The 21293-nt window shown below is 39.8% G+C and overlaps 1 protein-coding gene across 1 annotated transcript in view; it reads right to left on the bottom strand.

Moving 5' to 3' along the window:
• The window catches only part of LOC145982729 (nuclear pore complex protein Nup205-like), a gene marked incomplete at its 3' end in the record, with an annotated part of 239435 nt that overhangs the window by 172722 nt on the left and 45420 nt on the right, over positions 1-21293 (bottom strand). The window contains exons 5-8 of the mRNA XM_083116091.1: positions 17300-17480; positions 13376-13512; positions 7714-7890; positions 2353-2456 (exon numbers count right to left, since the gene is read on the bottom strand). Coding sequence (XP_082972217.1) covers positions 2353-2456; positions 7714-7890; positions 13376-13512; positions 17300-17480 — 599 coding nt within the window. The remainder of the gene's footprint in view (positions 1-2352; positions 2457-7713; positions 7891-13375; positions 13513-17299; positions 17481-21293) is intronic.

Raw genomic sequence — 21293 nt, 5'->3', positions numbered from 1 at the left:
AGAATCCACCACCACAGCTCGTTATGGCCAAAAAGGTCGAAGTAGGCCAAGAAACTGTTTATCGTGCACTCCATCAGCAATTCAGGCTGAAAACTGTCCGCAAGGCCAGCGTATGTGCTTTAAGACAACAGCATATCGCGGAGTGCAAGAGCAAGTGCAGCAGACGCATGGCAACTGAAACTGGTAACTATGCTATTCCGTTCGAGGACATTCCAGTGAAGAGTCCAGATGCTACTCCGTTGGATTTTTGTGCTTTTGGACTTCTCAAACGGCGCCTTTCAACACGTCGGTGTCGAACCGTGCATGGCCTATGGAAAGCCTGCAAGCAGGAGTGGAACAATTTACCCCTGGTACAGCTGCTACGAAGTCTGCTACAGTGGAAACTGTGATGTCGTGCAATAGTACACACAGGTGGCAATCACATCGAGCATGATCAATGGTGGTGGGCTGGAATCTCTTAGGTAAGCAACACTTTCATTTTGTTCGGATGGAGACAAATGGACAATATATCAAGTTATCTGTCATGAAAAAATATATCCCAAGCCCATATCCTCCAAGATTCTTGTGTATAGCAAGTTATTGAAGTTGCAATTATTAATATTTATTAGTTGTAATTATTATTACCAACAAGGAGGGACATATTCTAGTCCTTCAGATGTACTTCAATGTAACTCACTCATGATTTTTCCTGATATTAGGCTCCAAGGGAGGTTATCTAAGTGTCCCCCTCCGATTTCCATGAAACTTGGTAGGTGTATGTAGGAAGAAATACATGTTGTTTTTTTTGTTTTTTTTTGTTTTCAGCTAAAAAACTGTTTTAGGGGGCAAAACCCTCTCAAATGTCAAGATGAGGAGAAATTGAAGTGGGGATCTGACCCCTGTGTCACCCCCCGACTTCCATGAAACTTGGCAGGTGTATAGAGGGGCCCAAAGGAAGAAATATATGTTTTTGTGTTTCCGCTAAAGAACGGTTTTAGTGGCAAAACCCCTTCAAATGTCAAAATGAGGAGAAGTTAAAGTGGGGATCTGACCCCGAAACCACATAAATATGGCATAGAAAGAACATGCACATATAATTGGAACACACACAGCACAGAACTGTAGGATTATCGGTACCAAACGCAAGTGCTATCGTGAATGACGATGGTGGTTGAAGTTCTGTGTTAATAGTACTGGCAGATACACAAGTGGGTCACTTGAGATATGAAGTGCATACCACTGGCAAACACAGCTCTGTGCTGTGTGTGTTTCAATTATATGTGCATGTTCTTCCTATGCCATATTTACATGGTTTCGGGGTCAGATCCCCACTTTGGGTTATGCCCCCTAAAACAGTTTTTTAGCAGAAACAAAAAAAAAACACTTACTTCTTCCTTTTGGCCCCTTTTTACACCTGTCAAGTTTCATGGAAATCGGAGGGGGACACTTAGATAACCTCCCTTGTCAGTCAATAAATAACGAGGCAGAGGATATTACACCAAAACTATGGTAGTTAGAAATGGTCGACTGGCCCGAAATGGAGGTGCAGGTGTGACAAAACTGATTCGCATGCGTTCCCCGCTAGATGGCGTTACGTGCCTGGCAAGGTATGTGCAAAGGCTGCTAACCGAGTGGCCGTGTCCAGTCATTCCGTGTTTGGAAGCACGCAGATTCCCCTCCACCACAGAAGTTCAACAGCCTCCATACTAGGCCGGCAAGGTCATGCTTTTGTTCTTCTTTGATCACAAGGGACAGCTCCTCGTCGACTTTCTGGAGCATGGAGCTACAGTAAATACCCAGCGGTATTGTGAAATGAACGTTAACATTAACGAAGCTCAGGAAGGCAATCAAATCGAAACGTCCCGGTCTTTTCGTGATGTCCTATTCCACGACAAACGAATGTGTGAAAAAATTCAAGTGAGAAGTCCTGAGCCACCACCCTATAGTCCAGATCTGTCCCCGTGTGACTTCCATATCTTCGGTGATCTCAAAAAAAACACTGCGGGGACAAAGGTTTCAATCGGATGATGATGTCCGACATCAAGGAGTATGTGAGCAAATGGTTCCAACGGCAGACAAAGGAGTTCTACGAGCATGCCACTTTGTGACTGGTGTCACAATGGGATAAATGCCTAAAGAGTGGCGGACAATACTTCTGAGGTTTGTTACGTAAGTACTGTGAAATATCCTCTGCCTCGTTATTTATTGACTGAGCCTCATATTTCAATGAGATTTTCTCTTTTAATTCCCTGAGATTGCCAGGTTCTCCAGGTGTGTCGGAACCTTCAATTGTTACACCCATTGTTGTTGAAAAAGATTCGAGGATAATGGGTCCAAAGTAAATATTTTAGGATAAAAATAGTAAATACAAACCTCTTTATATATATTCTCATTTTCAAGAAGTGATAGATACAGGAATTCAAACACCTTCATTTCAACAGCTGTGTCAATGTGCAGATCGTCTTCATCATTTATATCTGTAAAATAAAATGAGGAAATGTGAGGGCAAAATATCACAATACCAGATCTTACACTATTAATCTATTATTAATCTCAGACAATGATTTAATGAAGGCAGTGAGCCTTTGAAATAATAATCCTAAGAGGTTAAAACCTGAAAAACAAAGTCACACAGCGACATTGGTTTCTATATAATTTTTAACCCTGTTTCCTGCCTAACCTCATGAATATTATAGTAAATTCTGTTGCTGATCTGATGCACCATTTTTTAATAAGAATTATCTTAATTGCACAAAGATTTTCCTGAAAACTAATCTAGTTTAGCCCAGGAATGAATTTCTTCTTCAACAGCAAAGAGGACAGGACCGTACCATTTTCTTTGCTTCAAAACATTCAAACACCCAAGAAAACTCAATGCTTGAAACTCTACATTACAATACACACCACTACTCAATGAAAGATAACTCCCTCAGCCTCAAAATGCAACCAATCATCAAATGGCATGACTCAGAACAGCACTTTGGGAAGCGGAGCACTCTGCATGCTTCGTAGATTTTCAGCAAATAGAACGCATCTGCCCTACTCATTCCTTGCCTCGTTGCATCTCAAGCCAAATCTGCCTAATAATTTCTGAAAAGCATGGGTTGTCAAAATTTGTAGCAACTATTTTTTATTCTCGCGAACAGGAGACAACACAAAAAATCTAAGATATACGTTTGAAAGTGTATGGGATGTACAAGGTAACCAAAAACGTTCTTGCCGTTCTAGAGCAGTGATAAACAAAGAGCATTACAGTGGACGGTACGTACCTTTAGGTTTCAAAGTAATCTCCATCAGCATCCAACACCTTTTGCCAATGTTCCTGCAGCTGCACAATACCCTGGTGATAAAACTCGGTGGGCTTGGATGCAAAAAAGTCCGTGAGTGCATTCCGCAGGTCTCCCTCATTTGCGAAGGATCTCCCACGGAGGTGGTTGTCGAGGGAATGAAACAGGTGGTAATCTGTTGGTGCAAGGTCTGGTGAATATGGTGGATGGCACAGTGTCTCCCAGCCAAGTTGCTGAAGGGTCTCCTGGGTATTTTTTGCCACATGTGGCTTGGCGTTGTCGTGCAGGAACAGCACAACCTTGCGATTCACCAATACCGGCTCCTTCTGCCGCAATGCACAGTGCACCCTTTGCAACTGCTGAGAGTAGAGGTCAGCAGTGATGGTATGACCAGGTGGAAGGAGCTCGTAATGCATCACTTGCCGACAATTTAACCTTTCGTGGGTGCAGAGGTGGTCTTGAGGTGTGAGGAACAGGGTCACGTAGCGACAACCAATGTCTGGTACGCTTGAGAGTGTCATAGAGGACCCACTTATTGGCACCAGTGAGCAAGTGATCAAATATGGGTGTGTTCAGGTGCCGAGTGAGCAAGGACAAACATGCTGTCACTCGTTGGCTGCCGACAATGTGTGGGGTCCCCACTTGCTTAACTTGTATGACTTTCCTATCCCATGCAGGTGCAGTCTGACTGTTTCAGCGGAAACATGGAACCTTTCTGCAAGTTCATCACACGTTAGACCACCGTCCTCCTCGATGTATGCTTTCAGGGCCTCGTCATCCAATACATGTGGTCTTCCACTGCGAGGTTCATCCGAAAGGCTCACATCTCCCAAACAGAATTTCTGGAACCAATGCCTGGCAGTGCGTTCGTTCACGGCATTCTCCCCAAATGCCTGGCAAATTAGGTGACTTGATGCGGCAGCTGACAGACCCACTTTAAAGTCATACAACAAACACATGCAAAAAAGCTGCCTCGATACCTCCATTTCTCTTCGACACTGGACGCGCTATGACTGTTGTGTGTGTGCAACGTGCCTGTATTACTGACAGTCAATGGTCAGACTAACTCCCAATCGCTTTGGCAGGCACGTGCGTCATTTCTTTTCCTCTCTGTGAGCGCATGATTAATGGGACGTCAAAAACGGCAAGAACTTTTTTGGTTACCTTGTACTTTGGAATGAAGCCACCAGATGGAGTATGTGAACAACGGTGGGGAAGTAAGAATGCACGGAAGTTCAGTCGATGAGTGACATGGTTTGAAAATAAAGGTCATGAACCAGGAGCAATGTTTGTACATTAAAATAGCAGTTCTCTGCAGCAGAAATGCACAGGAATGCCATACAGAGCTACGGGAATCACTGGGTGTGCAGGCCATACCGTATCGAACAGTGGTGAGGTGGGTGGAGGCCTTCAAACAGGGCAGAGTGTCAACTGCCGATCTGCCTCACAGTGGGCATCCTGTGTCCAAGGACAAAGATATACGGGTGATGGTGACTGAACAGTGTTTACGTGAGGACAGGTGCTGGACTGTAGCAGAATTACAAGTACATACAGAAATACCGGTGTTGATTTTTACTTCAAGGTTTCATAAAATATATTGAAGTGAAAATATTGAAAACTACTTAGCACTTAATTGCTTCGATAGTTTAAACCACCAAACAACAGATTTAATGAAATTATTCAACCAGTCTCTTGTACTTTATGAAAAATCAAGCTTCCATTTTAAGAGCAAAAAATATTTTTATATCATTCTTTGAAATTTTTAGGTCATTTTTAATAAATTTAACGTCATTCTACAGGTCATTTTTTAGATTTTTTATGTCATCAACTTCCAAGTCCTAATGATGAATAAATGGATAAAACTGATGAAGGGACACCCACAAAGTACACCCATGTCCAGGTAGGGACTTGAACTCAGGAATGCCAGTCTCCTTGGTGGAGTGGTTAGCACATCTCACTACGATGCCAGGGCTCCCAGGTTCAAATCCCAGTCTGGGCATAGATGTTTGGGAGTGTCCATTCATCACTCATCCCCATCTTTGCAAATTGGAACCAAAAGCAAAGTAAAATAAAGCAAATCAATCAATCGAAATCCAGAACGTTGGTGGCAAGATTGAAAGTTAACCCATGCTCAGCTCCCGAGTCAACATTTTTTTATGAGTGAAAGAATGATGCGAGGGTCACTATTTCTATTTTGAGCCTAACAATGAAAAAACAGGAATTCGGCATTGAAAACTGCTTTATTGTTTTTCGAAGTATTCTCCTTTATGGTCAATACACTCTTGCATTCGTTCGAACCATTTGTCAAAGCAGTTTTTCCAATCTTCTTGACACACCTTTGTAATATGGTTTTTGAACGCATCAACGGCTTCTTCCGCCGACGATTTATTCTTAACATTCGGGAACAAGAAGAAGTCATTGGGTGCCAAATCAGGACTGTACGGTGGATGACCCATCAATTCGATTTTTTGACTGTTCGTAAAGTCGGTTGTTAGACGAGGTGTGTGACAGCTGGCATTGTCTTCATGAAGAATGATCCGACGGCGTTTGTTTGTTTTCCGTATTTGACCGAAGACCTCTGGCAAACAAATTGTTGTGTACCATTCAGAGTTGACCGTTCTACGTTCCTCTAAAGGCACAGTTGCCACATGACCAGTTTTCCCGAAAAAACAGGCGACCATTTGTTTCGGTGTGCTTCGAGCACGAACAACTTTTGTTGGATTGGGTTCATCTTGAAACACCCATACAGTCGACTGCTGTTTACGTTCCGGCTCATATGCATATATCCATGATTCGTCACCTGTTACAATCTTATATACGTCTTTTGAAGCACCACGATTGTATTTATTGAGCATTTGTTTGCACCAATTGACGCGAGCGTCTTTTTGAGTTTTTGTCAAATTGTGTGGGATCCAACGAGAACATACCTTTCTCACAGCTAAATGATCATGTAATATTTTATATATGCTGGTGGAACTAATGCCTATGGTTGCCTCAATCTCACAGTATGTCACATGACGATCTTGCAGTATTAGGTTTTGCACAGCATCAATGTTTTCTTGAACAACAACTGATTTTGGACGACCTTCGCGAATCTCGTCGGCCACGATTAAATTCATTATACCAGCGTTTCACAGTGGCAAAGGATGGGGCTTCATCGCCAAATGTGGAAGTAAGTTGATCGATGCACTCTTGTCTTGATAATCCACGTCGAAAATCGTAAAAAATCATCGCACGAAAATGTTCACGAGTTAATTCCATTTTATTATTGTCACGCAATCTCCAAGGCAACAAACAACACAAATGAAGCTATTGACAAAACATTTGAAGTACGTTATGGTCAATAATGCCAGACGATTCCGTGCAAACGTCAAATCGCGCCTAACTTCAATCAGTGTTGCCAAGGCTCAAAATATAAATAGTGACCCTCGTATATGGGGGGGGAAACAGGAATTGTTCTGTTGGACAGGCCCTTCATAGTACATGCTTCCACCGCTAGATGTCTTTTCATCAGTCTGTCGACCAGCACCGTGAAGTCATGGTGCCATGTAGTAAATCTTGTTCGTCAATTTTTGTGATGGCTGAAAAGTTTGAATGTGTGGCTGTGAAATTCTCTTTTCTGTTAGTAAAAATGTCAGGGGGAACAGTTGTAATGCTTGGAACAGCTTACAAGGAAGCTGCTCTGGAGAAGACACACATTTATGAGTGGTGCTCGTAATTGTCACTTGCAGACCAACCTCGCTCAGGGCAACATGTCAAGACGATGCTGATATCTTTGATGCATATGGCATTGTTCACGCAGAATTCATTCCTTATGATCAAACTGTTGGCCAGGCACTTACCTACAAGTTCTGAAACGTTTGCTTGACGCGATGAGATGAAAACACCCCGAGTTGTGGAAAAGTGGTGGCTTCACCATGACAACGCACAAAGCCTTGAGTGTGACAATTTTTAACCAAAATCAGCATGACCCAGCTTACCAACCCACCATATTCACCCAATTTCGTTCCGTGCAACTTGTTTCTATTCCCCTTAATGAAAAGTCCTCAATGAAAAATGTTTTGTGGACGTGGAAGAGGTGAAGAAAAAACGACGTGGGCATTAAAAGGCACCCACAAATTCGAAAAAAACAAGAATTTGCAAGAATTTCAGGACTGCTTTGAAAAGTGGAAAACATGTTTCGACAGTACTTTTGAAGGAGATTAAATTTATAACACCTAAAAATAAATACACAATTTTTTATCACTAAATTCCTGTTTCTTTTGATCCCCCCCCCCTTCCCCCATGTACTGCCATGTTATGATGCAGGATTTGGGACAACAAATGGCTCTAAGAGCTTAAAAATGAGATATTCACAAGTGCCAGGTTTCATTCTACAGTCCCAAATATCAGTCTCTGACAGATTCTCACGTTGTTTCAAGAGAAAAAAGTCCTCATAATTACTTACCACCAGGATACAAGCTTGAAGGAGCTCCTCTCAGAGTAGCAAGGGTAAGACCCAACGCAAGGTGATTCACCGATTGTAGCCCTGCTGACTCCCACTTGTGTCCTTCTGGATTTAATTCCCTCAGCAACATAGGTATCAAATTCTTGTCAGCCAGTAATGGTAATCCTTGAACTATTTCTGAAAGAATTAAAATATTTTAAAAACTAAACAAACTAAAAGAGACTCACAATCTATGGGACAGGGTTGTTACGATTCTTTTATTCCCTGACATTTCCAGGTTTTCCAGTCCAAAAATGAAATTGTTCCAGATATGTTTATCATCATAATAATTAACAAATTATATATCTTGTGCTTTTCAAAATATATAATTTGTTAATTATTATGGATATTCATTCACTTTCAGGTGGCCACGGTGGCTCAGTCGGTAACGTGTCTGACTACCATGCTAAAGGTCCCGGGTTCGATCCCCGGCCGGTTCAAATCCGGGAACTTTTCTAACGATGGAAGCGGCCCTGGCACCCACCCAGCATCAAATAACATGGGTACCTGGAGGAAACCCTGGGGGGTAAAGGCGGTCAGGGGCGTGATGCGGATCACATCACCCCACTCACGACCAGATCAAGAAAGTGTGGGGGCGTTACCCCCACACCCCTATACGCCTTCATGGCGTGGTGCTATGCACAGGGGAGCACTTTACCTTTTTTCTTTTACCTTTATTCATTCACTTTCATAACTTTTTTTTAGCAAATTTCACTCTACACACACAAGACGTGAAAATTCGAAGAGTAAATTGTAAAATTACAATCAGTATCAAATGTATTGGGTGCTATAATCACGTGTATCTAGCCTTCAGGCTAAAGTAACAGAGGTACATTATTTTACCATAACAGATCTCCACAATATAAAAACAACAGAATCCACATCTTCACCAACCTTTCTGATAATTATGATCATATTGTCAATGTACTTTATTTATCAATCAGATATCTGAACTGCAAGTATTACTTTGATATTCTTTCTAATATCTAGTACTATAAAAGAGATTTTTTTTTTACAGAAATTTGAAGGAACCCTAATTCTGCACAAGACTGAGAATCATAAGAATGAAAGAAACAAGTTCTAAACTGAATCTTTTTTGGGAGTGGAATCACAAAAAAAAAAAAAAAATCCAAAAGTGGAAGTGAACTGCTTGTTCATTTTGCAACATTTTCTCTTGCACTCCAAAATGTACAGAAATTCCAGACGATCTGCAAAATTCCCTGACAAGCCAAATTCCGACATTTGACTGTTTTCCAGATGCGTAGCAACCCTGATCACAGTGGGACAGTGTTAACATTACAGAGATACTATTGGCGGTAATACATTTTTAATAAAAACTTTTTGGTGGCTGACCCATTTCCACTTATTTTCACTCACTGGCAAACAGAAGTTTACAATAGACACAATATTAATTAGTGTAACTCAAAACTAAAGCTTTTCAAAGTAGCTTGGTTAAACCAAGTTATTGTATTTAGGCCGTTCGGAATTGATTGAGACTGTATCTCGTGTGCCTATATGCCATAACCGAGAACGGAAGTGAGGGTGGTATGTAAAAGTGGTGACCTTGGTCTGTGCGCCACCAAGAGTTTCATTTTCCTAACTGCAGACGGTGCCAAGTGACAGGCATTTGTTTCTCCCAGTGTTCGAAGTTACAAGTAAGGTGCTGCCAAGTGGAGGTGTACGATATCAGCATGGATGGAGACTAACACCGACCACAAAGATGTGCCTAGAGCTATGATTCATAATCGGCTACAAGCAGTGTATGGTAAGTCATACAATTCTGTTCCGCTGGGTGGCAGGTTTCACAGTCAGAAGTGTGAGTGTCAAGAAAGGAACCAGTCCTGGATGCTGTCGCTCATCTTGGAATGCTGGCAAAATTTCAGCAGGTGTCTTGACAATAATGAACGACAGGCCTGTGACTGTGGAGGCTCTACAGTCTACAACTGGTATGGAAGAGCAACAATCCACGCCATACTCACCAAGGACCTGAAGATGAAGATGATGTGTTCGCAGTGGGTTCCTCATTAACTCACCCAGGAACAAAAAACTGTGTGTGTGAACTGTGGCAGGGATATCTTGGTCCTCCATGACAAAAATCCAGATGACTTTTTCCCTCCCTTAGTATCAATGGAATGGAAACATCAGAGCAGTCCATGTCCAAAAAAAGCAAGACCGTCACTTTCATGTGGGATGCAGCTAGCATCTGTGATTTGGGATGCAGATGGCATCCTGCTTTTGGACTGGCTGCCACAATGTTCCAGGGTGAACAGTGGCACATACCGTGAACTTCGCCGGGTGCAATGCATAATTCAGAAACGACAACCAGGGAATGGTCCAAAAAATGGTCTCTCTCTTACACGACAATGCCAGGCCTCCTACTTCTGTTCAAACAATGGCAACACTGCGGGAACTGGGATTCACAGTTTTGAAACAGCCTCCATATTTACCAGATTTAGCCCCTTTGGACTATGTGGGGCAGGGTGTTTCAGCATGCAGAGGCATTACATGCCCATGTCAGCGAGTGGTGTTGCCACATTCCACGGGAATGGTTCAAACAGGCACTCATGAAACTTCCACATCGTTGGTGGTGATGCGTTCAACTAGATAGAGGATACGTCCAGGAGGTCTGAAAATTTCACAATCCCAGCTTGCATTTCTCCACCAGCAATAAGGTCAGTCTCAATCAATTCCGAATGGGCAAAGTAGTTGTAATTATTATTGTCAGCAAGAAGGAGCATATTCTAGTCTCTCTGCCGTGCCTCAATAGTACTTTGATACATTAATTTTCATGAGATTTCCATGAGATCATATTTTTTAAAATTCCCCGAGATTTCCAGGTTCTCCAGGTTTTTCAGGTGTATGGGAACCCTGATCTTGCGAAGCAGTGCTGCTTCAGTAAATAGAAAAATGATTCACTCCAATAAGTTCACATTTCATTTTTCTGTGCAGTTATTGTTTGTGATTGATTTGCCTACCTGTCTTGTAGTTTCATCACGCATGTACTCAGGACTGCTGGTGAAATCAATCACGAACAAAAACTGAGTGGAAAAATGAAACATTAACTTATTAGAGTAAATTACCTCTCTCTCCGTTTAACCGCCAAATGGATATACAGGGTTTTCCAAAAGTCCTTCCACAACTTAAATTTGCTATAACTTCGTAACGAACAGAGATAATTTCAGTTAAATAAGGTTTGTACTGCACAGCAGTCTTTAAAGCTTTACCTGGCAACACTGCAAGTGAATCATGTGACTGTGAGTGATCAGCTGATTTCAAGTTGGCGTTGATTCAGGAGGCAGGTGGATTGGTCACAGAAAACCCATAACATGGCCTGCAGAGATCTGTATGACCTCAAAGCAAAGATATCTGCAGGCATTTTGCATTCAGGATGAGATTGCAGGAATGCATTGATGTGAGTGGTGCCCAGTTTGAGGTGTGGCCTTGGGGAGGAGAGACATGCAAAGCTATACTGAATTGGGAAGGACTTTTGGAAAACCCTGAATTTACATACAACAGAAAGGTGGTTTTGTGAACTAGAACTGTACTAAAAATCACAAATAGCTTTGACACGTCACTGACAGTACAGGGTGGGAAATAACCTTTTGCTAGGGGTCTGCAGGAAAAAGTAACAACAATTAAGAAATTATGGTAATACCAAATGTTTACTACGACAATTGTGGTTACAAAAACAAAATTTAAAGTTAGTTCACGACAAAGCAGCTTGCTTCAAAGCAAATGCTACACAAGCAAGAACTTCTTCGGCAAAGTGGCATTGACTTCTTCAGCAGTTCTTAATGGCCAATTGCATCACCGGACCTGAATGCAGCGGTGCACTTGGGGCTATTCTGAAGGACACAGTTGAGTCCTTGATGATAGTGGAACGCGGACCGGACCGCTATTCCCGGGCAACACTCCTTGCACATCTGGAACAAGACCTCCGTGACATGGAATGGAATACGGACTTGTTTGCGAATCTTCTGAGCTCCTACCCTGATCATCTTCGTGCTGTGAGAGAAGCAAACTGCGGACATACTAACTTTTAATTTTGTTTTTGTAACCACAATTGTCGTAGTAAACATTTGGTATTACCATAATTTCTTAATTGTTGTTACTTTTTACTGTGGACCCCTAGCAAAAGGTTATTTCCCACCCTGTACATGGCATTTGAGTAATTTTGCATGAGAATAAAATTTCGATTTTATTCCCATATGTGGTTTTGTTTTTGTAACTTACTTTTCAAAGCTCCACCACATTCTCCTCTTCCATTTTATCACGAGGAGGTTTGCGTCGACGATAATAATTCATTTTATTACGTACAAGTCTCGATGCTCTAAATGTAAAACTGGCAACCCTGCCTCTCCTAGCAGGCTCTGAGAAGCCACACCTCCTGCTTCTCATAGCAGCCGAGGCTTCTCAGACAGCTGGGCAGTGGTAACCCAGACAAACTTCAGGAAAGGAGGTTGTCCTCGGCAAGGACATATCAACAGGCAGGTGAACGGAAGCTTACTGGATGTACAGGATTTGACCGTATGATTTGGACCCTTTGCATGGGCATGGAATATTAGGTTATATATAAGGTTGCCTTTCTTTGTAAGGACCGGTCCACTTTATTTAGATTTCCATATTACTATAGAATCACAGTCATTAATAGAAAATTGCCTTTTTGTTGGGTATTCTATGTCATTACAGTGACGGCCAAATTATTAAAACGTTTCTACGAGAATGTTCGTGTTTCAACGACTAAAGTGTTCCGATCATCCTGACCTGTGAGAGTAACAGTGTGTGTGTTGAATTGTTTCTGATTCATTTTAAAGGGTATGTATACATAGTCTGGATTATTATGTAAGTGTGATTTTACCTATCTCTCTCTCTCTATATATATCTTCAAGCTGTTATGTTGTGCCTGTAAACGGGGGATCGCATAGAATTTGCATGATATTAGGGTTGATGTAAAAAAGAGGGAATAAGGGACTATTTCTGATTGTATTGAATTAATTATCTGTTATAATAAATTACCACTAATTCAAAATTCAATGTTGCTAATGTTTTGTTTTTTTTGTTATCAACATTGTTAATCTGTTTTGTCTTCCCTTAAACTACTCAAGTGGGGGTTACGCTAGAAGTCCCTGCTTAATAGAAATCTGATTTGAATAGTGTGTTCCAGTTAGACCATTCCATATTGGTGGACCCTGCCTGCTGTAGTTAGACAACCACAAAAAGGTGGGGCCAATTATCCACTAGTATAAAAAGGAGAGGGGATACTGTTAAATTCTGGATTTGCTACAAAAGATCCATGGTATTCTGGATTAGGGGCCTGAAAATCTCTGTGGTTAAAAAAGGTAACAGACTTTTGGATGAATTTTGACTATCTACGCCAGAGATTTTAGAGTTGAGTTATAAAAGGAGGGAAGGTTGCCGGTGATTCAGTATGCGCATATATTAATGATTAAGTTGTTCAATCTTTTTTCTCTGACTAGCCCATGATGACATGAGGTGGTCATTAACTTTTTGTATATAACGATAAGATTGTTTCACTTCCAAAAACATTTTTGTTTAAATGCAACGACCACGTCACACACAGAAACCTAAAAACAATACTAGAGTTCAGATAGTCAAAACTTACCTTCGCCATCTTCATGCTTCTGCAATATACTTAAATCCAAACTGTACAGCAAAGCCATTTGTAAAGCCAGGGTCACATTGTCTATTGCTCCAGTTGATCCAGCTTCAAACTTGGTCCTAGACATGTGGCCTATCAAACTAGTTGGAGAAAATTCAAAATCAAAACAGACAACCAAATTAGAATCTTACAAGAAAGCCTAGAATTTTTTCTAAATGAAACTGCTTATATAGTAACTAATGTAATGAAGTTGTTATAATACCAGGTAAGGTATGATGTTTCGATGTTAAAACTGTCAAATAAAGTTACAAGAGTCAAATGGAAGCCTCAAAAGTCCAATAAAAAGTGTAGGGCAGACTGCATACAGCTCAAATTTACACGAGGTATTAACTGTTAGTTACAAAATGATTTCAAGGCTGCAGCACTAATCAAGTGAGTTCAAAATGCCATTTCTGTTATTTTAAATATGGCGCCTCCTATACACACTTGCACCAGTGAAGAGGAGTGGTTTCTCAGCCTAAAACTTACAGGAATTTCTAGGCAAATGAAAATTCAATATCTCTGTGCACCTGCAAGTTTAATTTAGGAGAAAGTTCAACAATGGCCTTAGTTTGCAGGCAGAGCCCTTTGCAATGGCTTATAATTGACTGCTCGTGGACACTAAAGACTTATTCAAAGGCACACAGGCACTAACTCAAAGTTGAAAATACGAGGGTCATTCGGAAAGTAACTTCTGTTTGGGTATAAAAGAAACACCAGGACATTGTGAGAGTTTTTATTATATACAACCGAAAGAGATAAATCTAAGCTATTTTTCTACATAAGCGCAGTTTCTGTTTGAGACACTTATCATATCGGTGAACAAGGTTTACAATACCCATGTCAAAGACATCTGCCACATGTGCATTCAGCCATGCAGAAACACGGTCCTTGACCTCTTGGTCATTGTTGAAGCCCTGTGCTGTGCCCCTAGTCACTTGTTTAATTTGTACAGAGGCATATGTTCACTAGAAGTATTTGGAATTGTTGACATGAGGCACCGTAAAATCAATCTGGGCTTTAAGGAGTAATGATTGTTCTCTAGCAATGCTCGAACCAAGGACCTTCTCCAACATTTTCAGTGGGAATTGTTTAACCACCCTCCTTACAGCCCAGATTTGGCCCCTAGCAATTATCAGATCTCTCCACAAATAATCAGCCATTAATGCTGCAGTAAGATGCAATTCTTGAAGTTACTGAATGATGCTCACAGTTGACCTCCTATACAACAATCGCACACAAGTGATCTGTTGGTTGAAAATAACAATAACAATAATAATCAGACTACAATGCTGATCTCAGATGCCATTATTGAAGTTACTGAACGATGTAATTTAAACTTGTCTAATATTTCTATACAGAATAAAGTTTTTACATTCGAGATTTTTAAAAAAAATAACATTTTACTAAAAGTGTCCAGAATTAATGCCACTACTGTATATATGAATGGTATTTATTGCACCTTCATTTAAAATAGTATTTTTAGTAGAGTGCAAAAAAAATATAGTCTTTTTTTTCCTTTTTTGGCAATAATTTTCACCGTTTTTTGTCCTTTTTAGAGGAAAGTTTTCACTTTAAAATCCAGTCTCTATTAATCAAGAAGTCCTGGGTTCAGTACCTGGTGGATGCACAAAGTGATTCAGATCCCACTTTAAACAGTAAGTCCAGTCCCAATCAGCCAATTTGTGCATAAAGTGGGCATAAACTAAAAATAAATTAAACTCAATTTATTCTGAAGATCACTTCCTTCTTAGCACTGGAGAACTGACGTGCATCTACAGATAAACACTTCCGCCAACATAATTAAAGAACTGATAATGAAGTCCTCAGACCTTTCGAATGATTAAACCAAAGCTTTTGTTAAACTAACAAAAACTTTTTTTAAACTAAAGCATTTGTCAAAGAGTTTGATTCTAAGTTTCCTTGAAAAAGGAAAACATATAAATCTTAAAAATAGTGAGGAGCAGATATGAAAATAGATTATTAATAAACTCTTTTGTTTTGTTATAGTTTTTTTAACTTCATTTGAATGTACTATTTTCTTGTTCTCTTCTTCCGCTCTTTCTAGCATGAGCTGTGCTATGTTTACTCTCACTACGTTCATTTTCATCAGCAACTTTCTTCACTTAGGCCAACTGCACACTGGATCCACCAGGACGTGACGAGTCATTTTTGTTGTAAACCAACTCGAGGGAAGGCTTAACATGAGGCTCTTATGGGTTGCTGCACACTGGACAAAACATTTCATTGAAGTCATCTCGAGTCACGTTGTGATGGCTTGCGACAAAACAACGAAGGTCTGGGGAATTTGGTATCACAAGGAGCAGCTTGCGACAAAACAACCTGTGCATGCGTGAATCTATTCAATTCGGCGACAGACCTCTAATTACGGACAGGAAAACTTGAGGCCAAAATTTCCGAACTGGAGGACAGTATCATGGTGGTGATGTTTTTATTGAACTGCAAATTGAACATGATTATATTCTGGCACAGGAGATTGACTAAACAGAAAATTTGGATGATCAGATTAATGTTGGTGCAAAAAATGTTTACGTTATTTGTGAACTTGACTGGTTGGTAATGCTGATTACATGGATTTCTAACATTTTATTTAATGCAAATATAAGGTTTATTGCGATTTGTATGTCTGTAGGCCTACTATTGTGCATTCGGTGTTGGAAATTGTTCACTTCAGTGGTGTATTCTGAAAATTTGACCTAGCTTACCGCAACTTTATCAGAAATTGGACAGACTTCACTCAATTTCGCTCACAAGCAATACTATTGCAGTCTGTAGTTTTCTAGCTGCAGAAAGAATATTATCTATTTTTTATTACATTTACGGTAGGTATCATCACCACGATCATCCACACTCACTATGACGTGACCCTATGGTTCTCCATGAGGAAGTGACTATTAAGCAAAGCGCTGCCACACCAATTATTTCAAAATTACAAGCTCCGTTCAATCATATTCTGGAAATAAGTACAGTTGATACTGCTTTATATGTAACTTAGTTCTGTGTAATTCTGTTTTATACGTAATTATTGTAGGTCCCAACAAATACAATTTAAAAATGTGTTAATTAAACCTCATTTGTATGTAATGCATTTATACGTAATTTGGGATTATACGTAAAAATTTTAATAAAATACAGTTGATTTGTGCAAAACAAATCTGCAAAAGTATGCATTTCTTGTGGTTACAAAAACAAGAAAAGAGAGCATGGTGGTGTTTGATCTCAAAAGAATTGCCCCAATTGTTCAGAACGAGATGCATTTTCACGTAATCAGTATACGAAACAACACACGTTAAAAAGATGCAGATAGCTGACATTTGACGTTTCACGTTCCATAATAAAAACAGAACAGCGGTTCCTTCACAACGTTTTCAGTTGCTACTGGTCGACCGTGGAAAACAGAAAGAGAAAATGTTACACGCTTGACCAGAAAGTAAAATTTATACAGGAAGTAGATGCTAATTCATATAAAACTTAAGAATCAAACTTTTAGATTCGTAAATTTACCACTTTATGACAGAAATAGCGTGTATTATGTATTTCTTGTTCCTCAAAATAGATACAAATACAGTATTTTAATAATGATATGACATGGTATGTAAATCTGATTTGTAAGTAATTATCAGTTATACGTACTATTTTCCTCTTCACCTTGACATACGTATAACTCAGGTGCAACTGCACTTATTTCTTGTCAAGTATTCAAAGCAATCATTTACATTATTCTATGGAAAAACTACTTTACGACTATTTTCTTCCTAATCCTACAAGAGTTTGCCCAAACCTGTGAACAAATGAGCTACCTTCAAGAACAAGAGTCCACAGATTTATAATAATTAGTAAATAATTGTCTCAAAGAGTATTCCTCACCATTTTAGTGGTTCAGTAGGGAGCCCACCTTGTGCTGCCCATAGGTAAACAATATCTGCAAGAACCTGTCTGATTTCAACAAAAAGGTCCATGACCTGTCTATGGTGCCGGGCACCACCAAGTGCTCTATTCTGCTGCAGGAGTTCAATTTCTTTAGATAAGTCCAGCTCATCCAACAGTTCTGAAATAAAAAAGAAATTGCTTAAGTAAATTTATGCAAAGTACCATAGGCTCTGGACTGAACCCAGTAACCAACTCCTAACTTATATCCATCCCAATCGATCTGAACCACATACAGGGTGGGCATATTGTATCTACCAACTACAAATGACAACGGAAAGACAGCAAGTGCATATAGTAACTTTATATGACTAAGAAATAAAAAATATAGACATGGGCATTTAATAGAGGGCATAATATGGACAATAAAAATATCAGTGCACCTAGAAAATAACATCCTCTAACAGTCTTCTTCCTGCTTGGATGCACTGTTGGAGGTGATGATGGAAGGCGTTCATCACGTGCGTCTCAACATGTTCCATGGAATAGCGCATATCTCATGGTGACTGATGGCTCACAACATGGCTCTCCACTGTCTAGCCCACTTCAGAATGCTGTGCATCTCTGGAACAGGTGCATGGTGATCTTCATTGTTCCGCCACAGTGCCCGGTGCCTGTTTGGATGAAGGTTTCCACCGCCGCAATCCATGTCTGCTTCGGCCAACGATCCATGGTATACCAATTGCCTGACTCCCAACTCTTCACACATGTAGGTATGCCACACATGTGCACCTGCATCTTGGCAGGGTTGCCATTTCAAATTGGTAGATACAATATGCGCCACCCTGTATTTCAGACATTTTCCATCTCACCAACAGTCCAATAAGAACACTAGTGAAAGTGATCCTCTTTTGACCAACACCTGTTCCTATCCACTCCCATCATCTGGACTCACTGCAGTGTGGCACCATCATTGTTTTTCCAGTGAACATGCAAAATATAGAGATTTTCTTTTCTGTGGTGTTTACCGTTTCTTCCACTTTTATTTATGCATCATTTTGGGGAAAAAAAATTCATTCTCCTATGTACTCATCATATACATTTCTTTCACTTGTTTTTATGTTTGCCTCCTAATTAGGGTTCTTCTGGTGATTGGTTTCAATTCAAGTCTCAGCCTGGACAAATTGATTTTCAATAGGGTTGGCCATTTTTGCCCAACAACATGTGCAATTTTCAGGTTGTGCTTAAAATATATATATTTTGAAAATGAAAATGAAATACCCTTTCTTCCTGGTAGTAATTTACCTGAACATTCAATTTGTATTGTTTTAGTTGACAGAACCAGAAATTATTTCATACCTTTTTTATTTATAAATACTACCTAACATACGAGGGAGAGTAAAATGAATGCTGTTTTTGGTTAAAAATTCTGTCCCACTCAATGCTTTGCATGCTGCATGTTGTGGTGAAGCCATCCCTCCCCACTTTGCTACAACTCAGAGTTTTCATCTCATCGCGTCAAGTAAACGTTTCAGAACTTGTAGGTAAAACGCCTGGTTAAAAGGTTGATTGTTAGGAATGAATTCTACAAGAACAATGCCGTTTGCATCAGAAAAAGGAATCAGCATCACCCTGAGCGAGGTAGGTCTGCAAGTGACAATTCACCATTCCTAAAGTGGGAAACACACTCGTAAACTTGTATCTTCAGCAGACCAGCTTCCTTGTAAGCTGTTTTAACATTACAACTGTTCCCCCTGCCATTTTCCCTGACAGAAAACAAAATTTCACAACTGCAAGTTTTTCAAACTTTTCAGCCATCACAAAAATCGACCAACGGAGCTTAACAAAAAAAAACACTGGGTGGCACCATGACTTCACTCAATGACACCAGTCGGCACCCTGATGCACAAGGGTCTCCACAAAAGACATCTATTCTAAGACTATGATAAAATTCAAGTATAATTCCCGGTCTTCAAGGCAAAAATTTCCAAAAATTCAAGGGTACAAGCAGATGTTCTCTCTATTTCAACCTTATGTAATACATCCTCTCACCCCCCCCCCCCCCACACACACACACAAATACATTAACAACAGGGATCTGTGCAATTCATATGCAACCAAAAATTCTAATTCAATTAAACGGTATGTACCTATATTAAAATATTTATGGTGCAGAGTTTAAATTTGCCATTTCACATACACAGACTCGAAATACATCTACAAATACAAGTTTCAAATCAAGTGATATACTAATCTACCACAAAAAATATTAATTGTATAAGAATTTCAAACTCAAATTTACCTAACCAGCTTCAAAATATCTGTTAGATAGATTGTGTTCTGCACAGGAAGCTAACAAACTAAACGGATTGAGAGAATTCTGTTCTATTTTCCACGAAGCTTTCATTTCTTTCCTCCATAAAATAAAAGCGTATTTATAAATATGAATAAAATAAATTGAATTTGGATTCATAAAAGTTGCAATTTTTCATGTCTTCAGAGAAAACTACGCACATATTTCACGTATAATTCCTGGAGCCAATAATTCACGCATAATTCCCAAAATTCAAGGAATTCCCTGTGAGTAGCCACCCTGATCTAGAGGTGGAAGCATGTACTACAATGGGCCTGCCCACCAGAGAACGATTCCAGTTTATTTTGGGTCCCCTCACATATAGTAACTACTTCAGATTTTTGGTATAATACACAAATTTTAAATTAAATTTCAAAACAACACTGGACAGAATGACAAAATCCATAAAATGGCTTGAAATAGTTCCTGTTAGGGCACGCATCTCTCTTTTTTTAATTTGTGTATAAATATGTGCTCCAAAGAATCCTCTCTGCATGTTACAGACTAAGTTGGCCATGATAATCGTGTTTTACAAAGACTCACAAAGCACTATGCCTGATCTTAGTTTTGAGCTGTCAGTTAACATTTGCCAATGTGCTACGCAGGAACAAAGTGGGAAACCTGACCCTCGAACCACTTAAAATACTTTTCCATGATGACATGGAAGTTTGGTTTTCCACTGTAATGTCAGATTTTGCACCTTAACCGAGTGCAGAGGAATCCCTCTGCTCTTCCCAACTTTAACCAGTTCACATCTGCTCTTCTCTTGTAGTTGAACCAAGAATTCTACTCTAGGTTATTTATAACTAGACCTCGGATTTTTACTGTGCTTTTAGGTTCCCATAATAGGTTCTAAAAACCTTACATTAGGTTCAAAATATTCTGAAATAGATTACAAAAAACTTGAAATGGTTCAACATTCCTAAACATGCTGATTAGGTATAATCGTTAAAATCAAAATTGCGAACGATAGGTAAGAATATTTAATATGTTTATATAACAATGAAGATTTATTTTCTAACCTAATTTTCTTTCTATACATCATTTTCAAAATGATCTACAATTTATTGTAATGGTATTACTACACTTGTGCTGTTAATAAAAGTTACTTGTTGATATGAAAAATGAATTGCGTATGTATAATTTGCTGTTCAATACTTCGGGAATTATGCATTAATGTTTCTCTGTAGATGATAAATGGGAGGGGGGAGGGGGAGAGAGAGGGGGAGAGAGAGGGAGAGAGAGAGGGAGGGAGAGAGGGAGGGAGGGAGAGAGAGGGAGAGAGGGGGAGAGGGAGGGGGGTGAAAAATTCAACTTTTATTAATCCAAATCTTTGATTTGTTGATTTGTTGTTTTAAGTCCACTTTATGCACAGTAAGGCTAATTGGGACTGGACCTACAGTTTAAAGTGGGATCCGAACCACTTGTGCCTCCACCGGATATCGAACCCGGGACCTCTTGATTACAAGGCGACGACGCTACCACTGCGTCATCGGGGAGACCCTTCCAAATCTTTGAATTTAAGCATATTTATGAATGGCCTGAGGCAAGTCTCTCACGGGTTAGCTTTTTTTTTATGAAGGAAGAAAACAAAGCTATGAGAAAATAAAACTGAATTTTCTCAATCCATTTACTTCGTTA

This window comes from Lepisma saccharinum, unplaced genomic scaffold (assembly GCF_977018435.1).
Source record: "Lepisma saccharinum unplaced genomic scaffold, izLepSacc3.1 HAP1_SCAFFOLD_378, whole genome shotgun sequence".
In the NCBI taxonomy this organism is placed as follows: Eukaryota; Metazoa; Arthropoda; class Insecta; order Zygentoma; family Lepismatidae; genus Lepisma; species Lepisma saccharinum.
This window is presented reverse-complemented; position numbering and strand designations above follow the sequence as displayed.